Below are 17060 nucleotides of genomic sequence, written 5' to 3'. Positions count from 1 at the left end.
TGTAATCTGTGCGGAGTATATCAGGGGTATATGTAAGCTGTGCGGAGTACATCAGGGTATATGTAATCTGTGCGGAGTATATCAGGGGTATATGTAAGCTGTGCGGAGTATATCAGGGGTATATGTAAGCTGTGCGGAGTATATCAGGGTATATGTAATCTGTGCGGAGTACATCAGGGTATATGTAAGCTGTGCGGAGTCCATCAGGGTATATGTAATCTGTGCGGAGTACATCAGGGTATATGTAAGCTGTGCGGAGTATATCAGGGGTATATGTAAGCTGTGCGGAGTATATCAGGGGTATATGTAAGCTGTGCGGAGTATATCAGGGTATATGTAATCTGTGCGGAGTATATCAGGGTATATGTAATCTGTGCGGGTACATCAGGGTATATGTAATCTGTGCGGGTACATCAGGGCATAATAAGAGGGTATAATAATGGGGTAAATAATACAATTATCCATAGATGTGTGTGACTCTGTGAAGCGATCCGTTATGCGCAGGCCGGTGTCTCACTGATAAATGGTTTTCTTTCTTATCCCCCTTCTGTAACGCTCTGCACCTTTTGGGGACTTTTTCTCCTTCGTAGTTTGGGAAATATTGCTGGGAAAGTTTTGCGCTAGTATAATACGGGCACCCTCGCTTCCAGCGGATGTCCCTTCCCTTTCCTAGTTCCTAAATACTAGGGCCCTGAAACTGAAGGAATGTTCCCCTCCGGCCTGGGCATTGAGATGTTTTTTCATCACCGCATTACTAGTGCCATAACTTTTTTGTTTTTCAGTTGATTGGGCGGTGTGCGGGCTTGTTTTTTGCGAGACGGGCTGTAGATTTCATTGGTACCATTTTGGAACACATACGACTTTTTGATCACTTTTTATTTCATTTTTTGGTAAAGGAAATTACCAAAAACAAGCAATTCTGGAATCGTTTTTTATTGTTTTTTTTATCGGCATCCACAGTGCGCCCTAAATTACATGTTAGCTTTATTCTGCGGGTCGATACGATTACGGCGATACCAAATTGATATAGTTTTTTTATGTATTGCGGCTTTTGCACAATAAAATCACTTTTTTTATAAAATCATTTGTTTTCTGTGTCGCCATATTCTAAGACACATAACGTTATTATTTTTGCGTGCACAAAGCGGTGTCAGGGATTATTTTTTGCGGGACGGATTGTCGTTTTTTATTAGTACTATTTTGGAGTAAATCTGACTTTTTGATCACTTTTTATAGCATTTTTTGGAAGGAGATGTGACCTAAAAACAAAGATTCTGGCGTTGTTTTTCATGTTTTTTTTTTACGGCGTTTACCGTGTGGGATAAATTACATAATAGTTTTGTAGTTTGGGTCGTTACGGACGCGGCGATACCAATTATGTATAGTTTTTTTAATTTTTACGGTTTTTCCCATAATAAAAGACTTACTATGGGAAAAAAGTCAGTTTAGCTTTATTTTTATTTGAAATGTGTGTGTTTTTATTGTTTTACCACATTTTTATTAACTTTTTTTTACTTTTCTGACTTGTCCCACTAGGGGACATGAGGGCCTGATGCCCCGATCGCTACTCTAATACACTGCACTACATACGTAGTGCAGTGTATTAGCGCTGTCAGTTATTCACTGACAGCAAGCCTATGAGGACACGCCGAAGGCGGGTCCTCATCGGCTCCCGTACAAGGCAGACTCGGACGCCATTTTCTGGCGTCCGATTGCCACAGCAACCCAGCGATTGCATCACTGGGTTGCCGATCGGGTGAAAACCTATCAGATGCTGCGCTCTATTGAGCGCAGCATCTGAGGGGTTAATCTGCCGGATCGGAGAGTAGCTCCGGTCCTGGCAGTTACAGGAGGGTGCCAGCTGTATAATACAGCTGTCCCCCCGCGGTGATGGTGCCGGCTCTGCTTCTGAGCCCGCACCATCACTGCGCCGTACATGTACGGCGCTTTGCGGGAAGCACCTCCCGACAGCGCCGTACATGTACGGCGCATGTCGGGAAGGGGTTAAAAAACAAGCATTTTTGGCCAAGTTATGACCATTTTTGTATTTATGCAAATGAGGCTTGCAAAAGTCCAAGTGGGCGTGTTTAAAGTAAAAGTCCAAGTGGGCGTGTTGCAAAATCTGGTGAAAGAGCCTCTTTAAAGGAACACTAAACCTACAAATAAATAACCCCAAAAATGGTTTGATCAGACTATAAAGCTGCCCATAGACATAAGATACCGTATTGGTTAGCAGATCCGGACGGCCTGGCGGGTTGGCATACAATTTGTAATGATTACGCTGGGCCAGCACCCAAAATGGATTCAAAATAAAATTTAATTTTAAAAACAAAATGTGTTTGAGCAAGAGATCCGCAGATCCGCAGCCAATCACGCCAAGCGCACATAGTGTTAGCCGACGGCCGGCCGAAAATATCCAACATGGCCAATCACCTTTTCGGCAGACATCAAACAGTGACCGTTGCAAATTGTGGAATGCGTGAAATGTTTTTTTATTTTATTTATTTTGTATTCGATTTATACAGCGCCAACATATTCCGCAGCGGTGTACGGAGATAGTCATTATTCATAACGGTCAATGTCCCCAATGGAGTTCACCATCTAAATTCCTAAGTAAGCTCTAAGTATGTTTTTGATGTGTGGAAGGAAACCAGAGTATCTGAAGGAAATCCACACAAACTCCATGCAGATGTTGTCCTTGGTTGGATTCTAACCCAGGAGCCCTGTAGGTAGCGACGTGTAAGTATATGCCTATACAGTGGGATACGTCGCCCCAGCCCCGCAGGCACAGTGCTGTGCCTGGGGAAGCCCCTGTTGTCACTATCCATGTATGAACAGTAATGTCAGGGGCTTTAAACTATGTCCCCGGCCAGAGCATTGGACGCACTACGTTATGCCTTCTTTCAAAAATAGCTATACTGACGGATACCGGCCTGACCGAGGCCAAAAGAACGCTCTTTTGGCCTCTGTCGGACTAATGGAGCCCTATGGTCACGTTTAGCTTGTACTTCGGGAGATCTCCTGACATACATGCTAAACCTAGGGGTAAAACGCAATGTGTACCAGGCCTAAAGTGTGAAACGAGTTGTGCGACTGAAGTTTCCATAAGGCTACTTTCATACAGGGCAGATACGCTGCATAAAGGTACACAGCGTATCTGCCATGGCGGCCGCAGGGAGTTCCGTCTTTAAAACCGTACCAAATTGTGGTGCAGTTTTTTGGCTGGAATGTCCGTTGCGGAAGACTGCACAGAAAAAAAACACATACTTACCCTCTGATGTCCTGCAGGCTGGCCTCTTGGGATGATGTTTTATCTCATGTGGCCGCTGCAGCCTGTGATTGGCTGCAGCAGTCACATGGGATGAAACGTCCTCCCAGGAGGCTGGCCTGGATGAAGAAACACAGAATTCTGGGAGAGTATAAGGCCCCATGCACACGAATGTGCTTTTGCCGCCGCAATTCCCCCTGAAAATCCACGGGAGAATTGCGGCCCCATTAATTTCTATGGGCCCATGCACGGATCGTGGTTTCCATGGTCCGTGCATGGCCCAGGAGCCCGGACCGCAGAAAGAACGGACATGTCTTATTACGGACGTGTTCTGCGGTCCAGGCTCATAGAAAATAATGGACGCGGCCATGTGCACGGCGCGCGATTTGCGGGCGGGTCGTGGGTGACACTCCGCAGCCGGCCGGCCGACCCGAAAATCACGGCCGTGCACATAATATGTTGCGGAAAGACCGCTGTATTTATGCACTGTGTGAACACTGCCTAATAATGCATGGAGCCGCACTAAATGTTAATTTCATACTGAAGAATAAAAAGTTGAGCCACTGAAATTGCGTAAACATCCTACAATAGTCGAACACGTGACCTGGTGCAACTTATAAGCCACTTGCGACCTGATGCAGCAATTTGCTGCACAACCAAAATTGTCACCTAGCCCCAGTTTTAAAGCTTTTTACTTTTGTTTTAGTATTTTCAACGTAAATTTACTTGTTAGGCTTCGTTCACACCTGCGTTCGGTGTTTCTGTGCTCCATCATAGGAGCAGAACAATGAAAATATCGGAAGCACCCAATCTATCACCTACTATCTTTAATGGGTTCCGTCGGGTCTCCGCCATGGTGTCCGTCATTTTAACAGACAAAGTAGCGCAGAATGTTGCGATATTTTGTCAAGGCATTTTGGACAATAACTATCGGAGCCTCCAACAAAGATGTGATGAATATCTTAATGCCCTTTTACACGCTCGTTCATCGGCTGATCTGCTTGTTTATTCAGCATCAAATATTATCGTTGTCGGCAGCACAGACTTCTGTGTTAACAGGGAGATGCGCTGCCGACATGATGGAAATGTATCAGGACGAGCGATTGTAGTAATGATCACTCATCCCCATACATAACCAATTGATCCTTGTGAAAGGAGCAAACGAGCGCCGATCAAAGAGCTGTCTCATTGATCGGCGCTTGTTTTCACGGCCCATGCTGGGCCGTGTAATAGGACCTGTAGTGTCTTATTATAACTTAGGGCTAGCGCAACAAGGCAACATAGTCCGCGCTTTTCATTGGTGGCAAGGAGGACTTTTTTCCCCCTAGAGAAACATTTGAGTTGCAGCACTTGTCGGGTAGTGCTGCAGTTTTACCGTGACTTGTCCTAGTGTTGCCATAGTGCTCCACCTTTAAGGGATTCTCCCGGATATAGCTTTTTATGTTTCTTTAATTTTTTATTTTTTTATTCAGCCCTCTTGTTCTTGAAGAATAAGAAGGATTTGCAATATGATTATTGAAAAAATTACCTTCCTCCATTCCAATGTACAGGTGCACAGACTGTGAGGTGGGGGGGGGGGGCATGTATGGACTTTAAGGGTTAGTTCACACTGAGAATTTTGGCATTTTCTAATGCGGAAACCGATTCGGAAAACGCGCCAAAAAACGGGCAAAATCTCCTCCCATTTATTCCAATAGGAGGCGGAGGCATTTTTTTCCCTGCCAGCGCGAAAAATCGCTCGACGGGAAAAAAGCAACATGCTCATTCTTCCCGTGATTCCATCTTTGACGTCCCATTAAAATCAATGGGAGGCGGAGGAAGTGTTTTTCGTGGCACGTTTTGCTTGAAAAACGCCACAAAAGACACCGCAAAGAAAGTTTCTGAAGGAATTTCGAGGCAGATTTGTCTGCCTGCAAAAAACTCCATATTTTTTTTGGAAGTCTATATTCTTCCTATTCTCCCCACAACCGTCGCGTGTCGATTAAAATGGTCACTTGGATATAATGAAGTCACTTTATAAAATGACACTGCACATTTTGCTGGTACCAGTAGTGATATATGATATATTTTTTTCCCAAACAGCGATATTATTGATCCGCTTGTTTGGCCACATTGTAGCTCGGTGCTGTGAGACGCAATCTTAAAGTCTTATTCACTTTTCTATGAAGTGAATAAGACACTGCCGCACTCTCTCGTCCCAGAAGTCCACGCAGTCAGCGAAAGCCATTTCTTTCTTCAAGTCTTCAATCAGATACAAGGAGGCACTAATTGCTTGCTGGAGGACAGTGTTTAGACTCTATTCAACCAGTAGATGTTTTTGATTTATCATTTTCTTTACTAGAAGGAAAGATTGAAGAAGTGATTCAATTTTTTTTTCGAGACGCTTGATGCTTTAACAGCTGTGCACATAAATGGCTGTGAATCAGATTTACTTCCCAATTTTTGTGAGCAACGCTGGTTCCCCCTGCTGCCTTATCCAGACGGCTGCGCTGGGAACAAGCTGCAGGCGATGGGTATTAATTGTAAGGAGCGCGTTAGTGGCACAGACTGGCAATACAAAATTTAAGAATCCTTGATCATGATGGCCCCCGAAACCTGCGCTTATTCTGAAGCTAAAGACCAGCACTAAATTGTTTTGGAATAGTTATGAGTGGCTGAGATGAGACGATGTGGCTTTTCCAATCTTCTGTACTACTAAAAGTGTGATCGTTAATTATCCAGTCGTAGATAGAAATTCCTCCATATGAGTGTAAGGCGAATAACCACAGCACAGAGGTTAGCTGTGCATTATTGGACTCCTGGATTGCGTTTGCTCATTTGAAAAATTGAACGCATGGATTCATGGAATTGAATGCTCTGAATTCGGTGGAAGGTAAGAACCAACATGCAACACCAAAACACCTTATCTCTCTTTGAAACAAAGGATTGGGCATGTTGAAATCAACATGGCCGATCTCTCTTTCCTTTGCCATCTGCAATTAGGGGAGGGTCAGCAGGCCCCATACATGAGATTGTCGGCCGATCCCCATCTGGTTGGGCTGGCAGACGAGCGTGTGCAACCTCGGATGTGAAAAATGTCCGTTTTCATGTCCGAGGTGCAGGACGTGTTATCACGGATCCCTCATAGACTAGAGTCTTTACAGGGATGTGTGAAAACGCAAGAAAATAGGACATGTCTTATTTTTCCACGGACCCTTCAAACGTTCCGTTGACGCAACCGCCGTGTGAACAGCCCCATTGAAATACATGAGTTTGTGTGACGGCCGTTTTAACTGCCGTCACACGGGCGAGTTACATGCTTGTCTGAATGAGCCCTAACATGGATAAGATTGATAGAGAGGGGAGAGAGAAGAGTGGAAGGAGTTAGCAGGGGAAGTGCAGGCAGGTGACTAAGTGACCAAAACCAGCTCTCCATAGCCTTTAAAATGGCTCACTATGGGTCCTGTCCCAACTTACAGAAGGTAGCGCAACACCGGAGCACCACCTGCTGCTCTGACAAGTGAAACACTGTGCGGACCGGAGAGTTCAGAAATGATTTATTGGCCGGAGGGGGTACTATAATAATGATAACATTTATCAATCCTTAGCTGCAGATCTCCCTAGTTCTAGGATCCGCGGTTTGCTCTACACTCACAGGAGTCCGGGCAATCAAGATATCAGAACACTTATTTATTTCCTTTTGCCTGATAAATAATTTCATAAGCCTTGGCAGCTCCATCAATATAGGAATCTTCATGTTAAATTTGAACAGCTGTTCTTTTTTTTCCTCAGCAATCAGAGTAAATTATTTAGCTGCGCTCTGTCTGCCAGAACCCTAATTGCCTCCCTGAGAGCCTCTTTATTTTTCCACAGACCTCCAGTCTGTTCTGTCCCCAAAGATCGCACGCTGGTAGAACAGTATCAGCTTCACTCTGTTGCCCTTTGGTTGCACGTTGCCCTTCATCACTGATTAGAATCTTAATGGTACTGTCAGTGCTTAAGTTCTAATTGCAACCTGTTGGACCCATAAACACCTCGTCTATCACACTTAAAGACAATAAAGCCTGGCGTAGTTATCTAATTTAGGGAGTTGTGGAGATCTTAAGTATGCTCCACAGTATTACCATATATCGCATTAATATTCTATTAAACTTTCTTCCACAGATTAGTTTTGTCTTAAGGGTCGCAGAGAAAAAAAGTGAAGACTAAACTTAAATTTCATGCAGAAATGCTGCATAATCTGCACCAAAGTAAAGATGGGTCAGTCCACAATGTCAACCAGAGCCCTCCAGGAGGCCGCGTCCGCCGGAGCCCTCCAGGAGGCCGCGTCCGCCGGAGCCCTCCAGGAGGCCGCGTCCGCCGGAGCCCTCCAGGAGGCCGCGTCCGCCGGAGCCCTCCAGGAGGCCGCGTCCGCCGGAGACCTCCAGGAGGCCGCGTCCGCCGGAGCCCTCCAGGAGGCCGCGTCCGCCGGAGCCCTCCAGGAGGCCGCGTCCGCCGGAGCCCTCCAGGAGGCCGCGTCCGCCGGAGCCCTCCAGGAGGCCGCGTCCGCCGGAGCCCTCTAGTGGTGCCCACCAGCGACATGTTGGTCAATTTTGCACCAGATCTTATTAAACTTTCACCCTGGAGTCCTCTGGCAGCACTAAATCGGTATACTTAGCAGTTTGGGCTTTTTTGGGGACCATGCTCTATTGATATGTTTACACGTGCTTGTCTTTGCAGCCAGTCTGTTGACCCACAACTCTACAATAAAGTCTGAGTGCAGTGCTGTATGGGCGTGCATTTGTAAAAACAACATGAACCTCCATGTAGCACCATACAAAGATCTTGACTCGGGGCCTAATTTGTCTGACCAAAAATAAGCGATTACGGTGATAATTGGTGCATCTATAGTAGCAAAATGATCAATTCCAACCACTGAAAAACTATCATGTTGGAAAGCTTGTCAGACTTTTCCCCAAATCACTCTTGGTTGTTACAACCGAACTCTTTAAAGACCACTTTGGGAAAGACACAATACTCTGCAGGTCCACTTTTCGGGCTAAGACTCACCTGCCATCTTCCTTCCCCATGGGTCTAGGACCAGAATACCTGGTGGAACTCATGACTACATGCCAACAACCCTTCTGATCAATGTGTGTGACCATTCTGGTCCAGCATTGCGAACCACTGGTCTCGTCTTATGTTACTAAGTAGCATCTTGAAATTGTTTCTTATTCCAGCTATTTCTTAGCGAACCGCGCGGCTAAAGAATAGTTCATTAGGGAGTCTGAAAGACTCTCGAATAGATAATTACACTGGGAAAAACCATTTTACCAGAGTTTCCCTTTAAGAAAGATCAGGTAAACTTTATAGTGTCTGAGAAAATAAGAGTACATTTTTAATTGCAACTTTGTAGAAGTCGATGCATTAATGTGCCTGTACCTCATTATTTTGTTCCATTTTTATGCCTTACTCGTTTCGCTGTAGCTGTAAGAATCTTTGGCAAAATACATCTATCTGATCTATCCGCTCCCCACTGAGACCACTCTTGCCATGCCTATTACATGAAAGCCACACACATAGTTTCTAAATTATTAAAACTGTAAAGCTTTAATGTCTGCCACGGTGCCCCAGAGGACTGAACGGGAAAAAGTTAAAACAGTTGTTTTTTTTAAAGCACTAGAGGAAAGAAACATTATTCTGCAGGAGCCGTGTAAGCGAGCCGTGCGGCGGGGAAAGTTTACTTTATAAATAATGACCAAAACCTACAGAGTAGAAATGATTTGCTTTACAGAGATACAGCTCCACAGGTGACTTAAATCCCACTAGAGGTGGGTTAGGGATTTATTTTTTCCCAAGTCTTCTTTTATTTTTTTAAGATGAATTTCAAATAACAAAAAAAACAAACCACTGTACATATCGCAAATACACCGTATACAACAATGAATATTAGCAACATGATCCGAAACCAACATATTACGTTAATTGTGCACATTTCTATACACCAGGACCACAAAAACATAAGATCAATATATGATTCCGCTCTCTTACCACAACCTTTCAAAGTACATATACTCTATATCTCAAATAAAAAATACAATATATCGCCAAATAAATTTAACTTTGCACAAAATTAATTTTTTCACCAAGACATCGCAACAGTCAAAACAAACTATATATAATAAAAATGAAATAAAAAATAATGATATCTCCAAACCACTTTCTCCATCCCCTCCACTACATTGCCTCCAACACTTCCCTTTCAAGTGCCTCAAACCGCCACTGAATCCAAGGGGCCCAACCTGAGGGGAAAAAAGAGATTTTCCCCTTTTTTCTAAAATCATTCTTTTCCAAAATGATAATTCTATTGTTTATTTAACCCACTTAACTACTGATGGAGAGTTTTTACTCTTCCAATTCAATAGAATACACTTCCTAGCATAATAAAGTAATTCTCCGACTGCCATAGTTCTCCCCACAGACCCCTCTTCCACCTCCAGAGCTCCCAATAGACAAATCCATATATTCTTACTTGAAAAATCCCAAAAATATCATTACAGATCTCTTCGCAGAACCCATTTATTTTTGGATATGACCAAAGTAGATGCAAGTTATCAGCTTCTAGACTATGACATTTAGGACACCTAGCTTCCTGAATCCCATAGAATTTAGCTATCTTGACGGGGGAAAAATGTAGATTGTGAACAATAAAAAATTGTGATATCCTATGGGCCGGGCTAGAAGATACTTTTTTGATACCCCTTAATACCAGAGGCAATTCTCTCCGGTCCCTAGAACCTAGAAACTCTTCCTAGTGCTTCCTGGATTTACCTGGATTTTTTACCAACCTCTGCCTCATATAGGATTTATATAATTTGGACGACAGCCCCTTATTGGAAAGTGAATTCATCATTAATTTAATAAAATCTGGAACCTCCACAATCCTTATTGCTCCATGATCTTCTGACATAAAGGCTTTATACAACTGTCTAAAATAGAACCAATCTCCTATTCCCAGTCCAAATTTCTTATCAAGAGTCTCGAAGTCCAGCAGGACTCCATTCTCTACTAATTGCAAATACCTCTTCTTTCCCAATATTTGGTATTCAAGATTTTGTTAAGTTCTGGTAGATATATATTCCCCCATATTGGGCTAAAACCATATCTTCCATTTGCAATCCATTTAATTTTAATTTCCCACCCTAACTTGTCCAATATTACCATAGTCGGGCAGTTCCTAAAGGGATCTATCTGAAATATTCCCATCTACGGCTTTTGGAAAAGATTACACCCGGAGCCCACCTTAACCGCTCCCCCTAGTTTCTCCCGATTTCCCATCTCTCTGTTCATCTCAACCAGCTGTTTCATTTGAGAAGCCAAATAGTATCCACGAACATCCGGAACAGCCAATCCTCCATGTGGGAAAGGATACTGAAAATATTCAAATTTCATTCTTGGTTGTCTTCCCCTCCAAACTAGCTCTCTCAATACTCCTTCAAATTTTTAAAAAATCTTGTCTGGTATGCTTATAGGAGAATTTCCAAAAATATACAATATTTGGGGAAGAAGAATCATCTTAATCAGGGCAATTCTCCCAGGAATAGAGAGACATTTTCTTCCACACCTGGATACGTCCCTTGATTTTAACAAAAAGAGGTTCAATATTTAGTTTAAATCAGTCAGGTTTTTAGTGAAATAAATCCCCAAATATTTTATATATTGGTCGTCTCGAACAACAGGCACTTGCCCAAGAGAGAAATTATCAATTTTATGAACTATCAAACAGGCAGATTTATCCCAATTAATTTTTTACCCTGAAAATGATCCGTACCATTCAAATATCTCAAGAACTTTGTTTATAGCGTGGGAAGAACCCATATATAACAAAACATCATCCGCGTAGAGAGATATTTTTTCGATAACACCTCCATACTCAAAGCCAACGATACTCCTATCTTCACGTATAATTACTGCCAGGGGTTCCATAGTCAAAGAAGAGCAAAGGTGATGAGGGACAACCTTGCCTCGTGCCCCGTTCAATCTTAAAATCTCTGGAGACTACCCCATTGACAGTTACTCGAAAGCTTAATCCACGTAATAAATCTGGTACCAAAACCCATCCTGTCGAGGACTGCCCATATAAAATTCCACTCTACAGTGTCAAATGCCTTACAAGTATCAATAAATAAAATCGACCTTTCACCTGGGCTCCACCTGGAGATTCACGTACAACCTCCTAATATTATCTGACGTAGACTTGTTTGGCATAAAGCCACGTTGGTCCTTATGAATCAAATAAGAGCTAATCCTCACCAACCTATTTGCCAAGATTTTAGCCAACAATTTAACATCCGTGTTAATCAGGGAGATTGGTCTATAAGACGCTATTTTAGTAGAGTCTTTCCCTGATTTTAACATAAGTGTAATCGACACCTCCCGCATAGAAATAGACAATCGCCCTTCCCATAATAAATGATTCCATAGATCCATAAGTCTAGCCCCCAATACCTCAATATATTGTGCGTAAACCTCAAAGGGCATCCCATCCAACCCAGGGGACTTACCTCCAGGGGCATTCCTAACAACCACCTCCAATTCCATCACTGCGATTGGGGCATCCAGCTTATCCATATGTTCTTGTTTAAGTCTTGACAATGGAATAGTCTCCAGAAACTCACTTATCTCCTCCATCTCCCACATTTTCCGTGTTTCATAAATATTGGCAGAATAACAGGCAATTTCCTCAGCTACTAATTTGGAATCCTTAACCAATCCCCCCTGGAATTATCAATTACCCCCCACACTTTTGTGACTATGCTGGGCCTGGACCATTGATGCTAAAGCTTACCTGGTAGATCGGATTCCGAAAAACATTTTTGATCTTGTTGCAACATATATCTATTTGCCTTGGCATTCAAGATTATACAAAATGTGTTCTTTTTCCCATCTTTCTCTGTTTACCTCAGACCGATCCAGCAGGAAAGCGCTTTCTTCCACCATTACCCTCTCTGCCGCGTCCCTTTCCACCATTACCAATTTTCTCTTGATCTCAGACATCCCTTTCAAAATCAACCCTCGGATCACTACCTTTGCAGTATCCCATACCATCCCAGGAGATGCCGAACCTTCATTTTCCCTCAAAAAACAAATAAGTTCATCTTTAATTTTACAATGGTCCACCATAGCAAACCAATTATCGTTTACTCTAAATCTCCTACCCCTATAATTATCCCATTTTCTTAATACTACTGTCAAAGGAGAGTGGTCCGAAATGCCACGTGCTTCATAGTTAACGGGTTAGGGATTTCTAACATAGAAAGCAGGAGGCAATGTGGGACAGGGGTTCAGATGCTGCAGTGCCACTTCTGTCCTGCCGATGGCAGTCTTTAATTCACCAGATGCTTATATATTTGACTCTGTGCTTGTATGCCATTTTCTGCATATTTTATTCTTGTCCGTGGAAATGCTGAGCGTGCACAATGATATTCTCCTCTGACAAGATCAGAAGACTCTGAAGATTATGGGGCCGCCTGCTCACCAGTAGGGGGGTCTCCACACAGCCGACGAGGAGTCCTAGCAGAGAAACCAGGGAAACCATAAAACGGCACATGCGTGTCCGCCTGTTTGAAACAATAGGCGCGATAATAAGTTTCTAAATATCTCATCACAGAAACTTTTTTTTTTTTTTTTTTTTTTTTTTTTTTTAAGGGTGACAATACAAAATATATTTAGAATTAGGTGCTTTATTTAACTAAACCTAATATTCCCCATCTTTTAAAGGGGTTATCCCAAAATCAACATTTATCACCTATCCACAGGATAGATATTAAATGTCTAATTCTTGGGGACACCACCGCCAGGACCCCCAACGATTAGACTTGAACGGGGTCACGATTGCAGTGAGGGGAACTTTGGAGTGGCAGACCAGCAATGTCTATTGGGCTGTTTCCATCAGCCCCATAGAAATTGAATGCAGCGGCACGGCACATGCTCGACCACCTCTCCATTCAAGCACATCCTTACTGCAAGGGAGGTGCAATGAGGAGGAACGAGAGGCTCGGGATCCCTGTTCTACTGATTGTGGGGCCCCCCAGTGATCAGACATATATCACCTATCCTGGTATCAGCCTGGGGAGAAGACTTGAGTTTAGTGTTGTCCAGAAAAATGTCTGCCTTTCCATATCTCCAGTTCTAAAACCCACCACCAAAATTAAATTAGCAGATCTTGTTATAGACTGCACTATAAAGGCCAATTATCAGGCAAGCGAACGTTCAAAGAACGCTCGTTGCCAATAATTGCCCTGTGTAAACAGGGCAGCGATCAGCAGATGAGCGAGCAAACGATTGTTCATCTGCTGGTCGTGTCGTTTTAAACGTGAAAACTATTATCGTTGTCGGCAGCACATCTCCCTGCGTAAACAGGGACATGCGCTGCCGACATGATGATAATGTATGGGGACGAGCGATCGGAGTAACGACCGCTTGTCCCCATACTAGCTTCTTGTGAAAGGAGCAAACGAGCGCCGATCAACGAGCTGTCTCGTTGATCGGCGCTCATTGCACCGGCCAAAATGGTACCTTAACGCTCCATATTCGACTATAATCCAAGAGCATACCTGGATACTGGTCCCCAGCTAGCGTAGTTGGAACTTGGATGACGTCTCAAAGACAGTGACGCAGGGAAGCCAGCGCTGCAGGAAGAGACTTCAGTGACACCATGCAGAATTGTTGGTGAAGGAGTTGCTCAGACAATAAATGACTGGGACCGTTATTGAGTTGGCGCAGACTAGGAGGTATGGACTTTTCTGCTAAGATTCTCTGGTCGCGTTCCCTAATAGATAGTCGGGCTGCAAATAGCAGGGGTGAACTGTTTCAAACCGATCTGGATCGTTAATAGGCGGGCAACCTCACGTCCAGTAATCACAATCTGTAGGCAGGATCAGGGTCAGGCCAGAAGGTTTGTACACAGATAAGTCAAACGGAGTCAAGACAAAAGCCGAATGAAACACGGAACAACAGGAAAAATGCCAGGAGACTCCCCACCAGGGCTGATAACCAAGCAAGGAGCCGCTCAGCACAAGGAGAGGGGAGCGGTGGCATCCCGTCATCATGGTTATGGCTCGGGACGGGCCCACGGCTGACGTGCACTTTTATAAGCTGTGGACTTTAGCTTTTGTAACCCTTTTAAGGGAACCTGTCATCGGGGAAAAACTTCTCTCTATATGGAAGTTTTCTCATTGCTTCTCATTGTTTCTCATTGCTATAGTGTTAGCTTCTGGTGCCAACATGCAGAAGACCAACCTCTAACATCAATCATTTAAGTCGTCTCTTTTTTTGGTTTACCGCGGAAAGTTTCACAAGACTGACCACATAAAGAACTGATGTATGGTTGGTCTTCTGCTTATTGGCACCAAAATCACTGACGGTCGTTCTTCTATGACAGCGTCACCGTTGTTTCCGTCGCTCTGAGATTTTCCACATGGCATTTAAAATCCTGTTAGTTGCTCCTTTAAATAAGTGTTTACTCCGTTATAAGGAGAAGCTGAGGAGCAGCTGACAGAATTCTGAAAATCTCTAGAACCTTTGCTTTATAGGGAAAGTCAGAAAATGATCTCCTGATAGGTCATCGATACATGTGAGAAAATCACATTGGTGATGTCTGTGATCTCAGACCTCTATAGGAAATCTGACTCAACATTTCATGCACATTGGTTTGAATGGCCCTCTGCTTAAAGCTTTGTAATTTATTGTATCTGAAGTCTCTGAACCTGCCAAAAGGGTTTTGGCGCTCTATAGAGGCCTTTTGTACTGGAGGTCCAATGTCATAGACTTTACCAATGTGATCTCCTCATATGATCTATGACATATCGGATGATCAGGGTCAGTCCTATAGATTTTTGGGGCCACATATCTAATCTGAACATATTCTCCATTCTAGATCATCTGAAAAAACGTCTGGAAGAGTACATGGTGAATTTTCCCAAAGTAAGAATAGTCCGCACCAAGAAGAGAGAAGGTCTCATCCGCACACGTATGCTGGGAGCCTCGGTGGCCATTGGAGACGCAATCACTTTCCTCGACTCGCACTGCGAGGCCAACGTGAACTGGCTTCCTCCGCTGCTGGGTAAGCGCATCACCTGTACTACTCCGCCATATAATTTACCGCACCCGTGTGGCTCATTAGATGGTGCATTAAGAGTACACAGAACATTATATGGATCCGTTGCTTTTCCCTACTACAATGTCCTATTTGTGTCTTCCCTCCTGTGCATCCTCATAGCAACCGCTCTCCAGAGGATCGGCATTTGTCACTTCTTTTCTTGTTTTGGCAGAGTGTCTGACCTAAATCTCTTACTACAAGGGAGATTATGTACAAACAGCTCATTACTTGGTTTCCAGTTTGCTGTAATTGCGATACGTGGCAGCTTATCTACATTCACTTCAAACCGGCTTTTGAATTGGTCTAAATTGAAACTCTCTCTCCTCTCGCAGACCGCATAGCCCAGAACCGCAAGACAATCGTGTGCCCGATGATCGACGTCATCGATCACGACAACTTTGGATACGAAACACAAGCTGGAGACGCCATGCGGGGGGCCTTCGACTGGGAGATGTTTTACAAACGCATTCCTATTCCTCCTGAGATACTGAACCCTGATCCCAGCGAGCCTTTCGAGTGAGTTTTAACTGTTTTTAGGGTCAATGCACACGTTGCGAACTCCATGCGGATTTGACGCACGTATTTTCATGCTGCAAATCCTCAGCGTATTACAGTACTAGCAAAATAAATGACATTTCAAGAAATCTCGCGGTGCAGAGTTTTTTCTGCGCGGAAATTGACCTGCAGTGCGTATTTCAAAATCTGCAACATGTCAATGTATCCTGCGTTGCCGCTTGCGAATTGTATCTGACTAGTTTTAAAGAATAACGCACCAAAATTTCCACATCAAATTACGCAACGTGTGCATGTAGCCTTAATCCGCTGTGTAACTCGACCGCCTGTCCGAACTAAAGCTGCCCAGACACGTAAGATTTCTGTCGGCCGGCAGCTATTCCTCCCGACGTTTCCATACACATGCATGTTCGGCAGAGCAGCCGTGTGTATTCAGTGAGGAGACGGGAATCTCCTGCGGGAACAAAGGATCGGGAATGTTTTTTGTTTTTTTTTAATTTGTAATTTTTTCTTTTTTTTTTAAGATTTATTGAGTTTACAAAACAAATACAATCTAAAAAGATAATACACAAAGAAATCAACATGTTTGTGGTAACAGTCCACACAAAGACCCACCTTTCATCGGTGTGCTTCATGCCCATACAGCTCTATAAAAACAAGTAAAAAAAGTGTATATATATTATATTATATTTTTTATATATATATATTTATTTATTATTTATTTTATATTTTTAATAAAAAATCGAACATGTTCAAATCCATACACATCAGATGCTCGGCCATTGTATACTCAATGGTCCCAATTTCTATGCCCCCATAACCAGTCATAATGAACACTTTCCCTTCTCTAAGATTTAAAGGAAAGTTCCACCTCCACAATATTTTTTTTTTTTTTTTACTGTTTTAATGTATCTAAAATGAAAGATGAAGCAACTAATTAAACTAAACTTAAACATTTCCTATTGTTTTGTGTCTACAGCTTCTATACAGAACTGTTTCCATGACCCCTTTAAGGGATGGATCATTGTTAATTGTCGGTCAAAGACTATTCCCCTGACTGCAAGTTTACTGTATGCCCATGGATAGCTATAAAGACCACATCAGATCTACAACCACATAGTCCAGTTTATTACACTGACCTTATCGGCATGAAACGATCCA

At 43.3% G+C, this 17060-nt stretch overlaps 1 protein-coding gene across 2 annotated transcripts in view; it reads left to right on the top strand.

Annotated features, from left to right (window-relative positions):
• The window catches only part of GALNT10 (polypeptide N-acetylgalactosaminyltransferase 10), a 136834-nt gene that overhangs the window by 100295 nt on the left and 19479 nt on the right, over nucleotides 1–17060 (top strand). For both annotated transcript variants that reach the window (XM_075856112.1, XM_075856111.1), the window contains exons 5-6: nucleotides 15165–15350; nucleotides 15719–15902. In XM_075856112.1, coding sequence (XP_075712227.1) covers nucleotides 15165–15350; nucleotides 15719–15902 — 370 coding nt within the window. The remainder of the gene's footprint in view (nucleotides 1–15164; nucleotides 15351–15718; nucleotides 15903–17060) is intronic.

The sequence above is a fragment of the Rhinoderma darwinii genome, chromosome 3 (assembly GCF_050947455.1).
Source record: "Rhinoderma darwinii isolate aRhiDar2 chromosome 3, aRhiDar2.hap1, whole genome shotgun sequence".
Lineage (NCBI taxonomy): Eukaryota > Metazoa > Chordata > Amphibia > Anura > Rhinodermatidae > Rhinoderma > Rhinoderma darwinii.
Note: the sequence above shows the minus strand (reverse complement) of the source record. Positions and strands in the feature narration are given on the sequence as shown.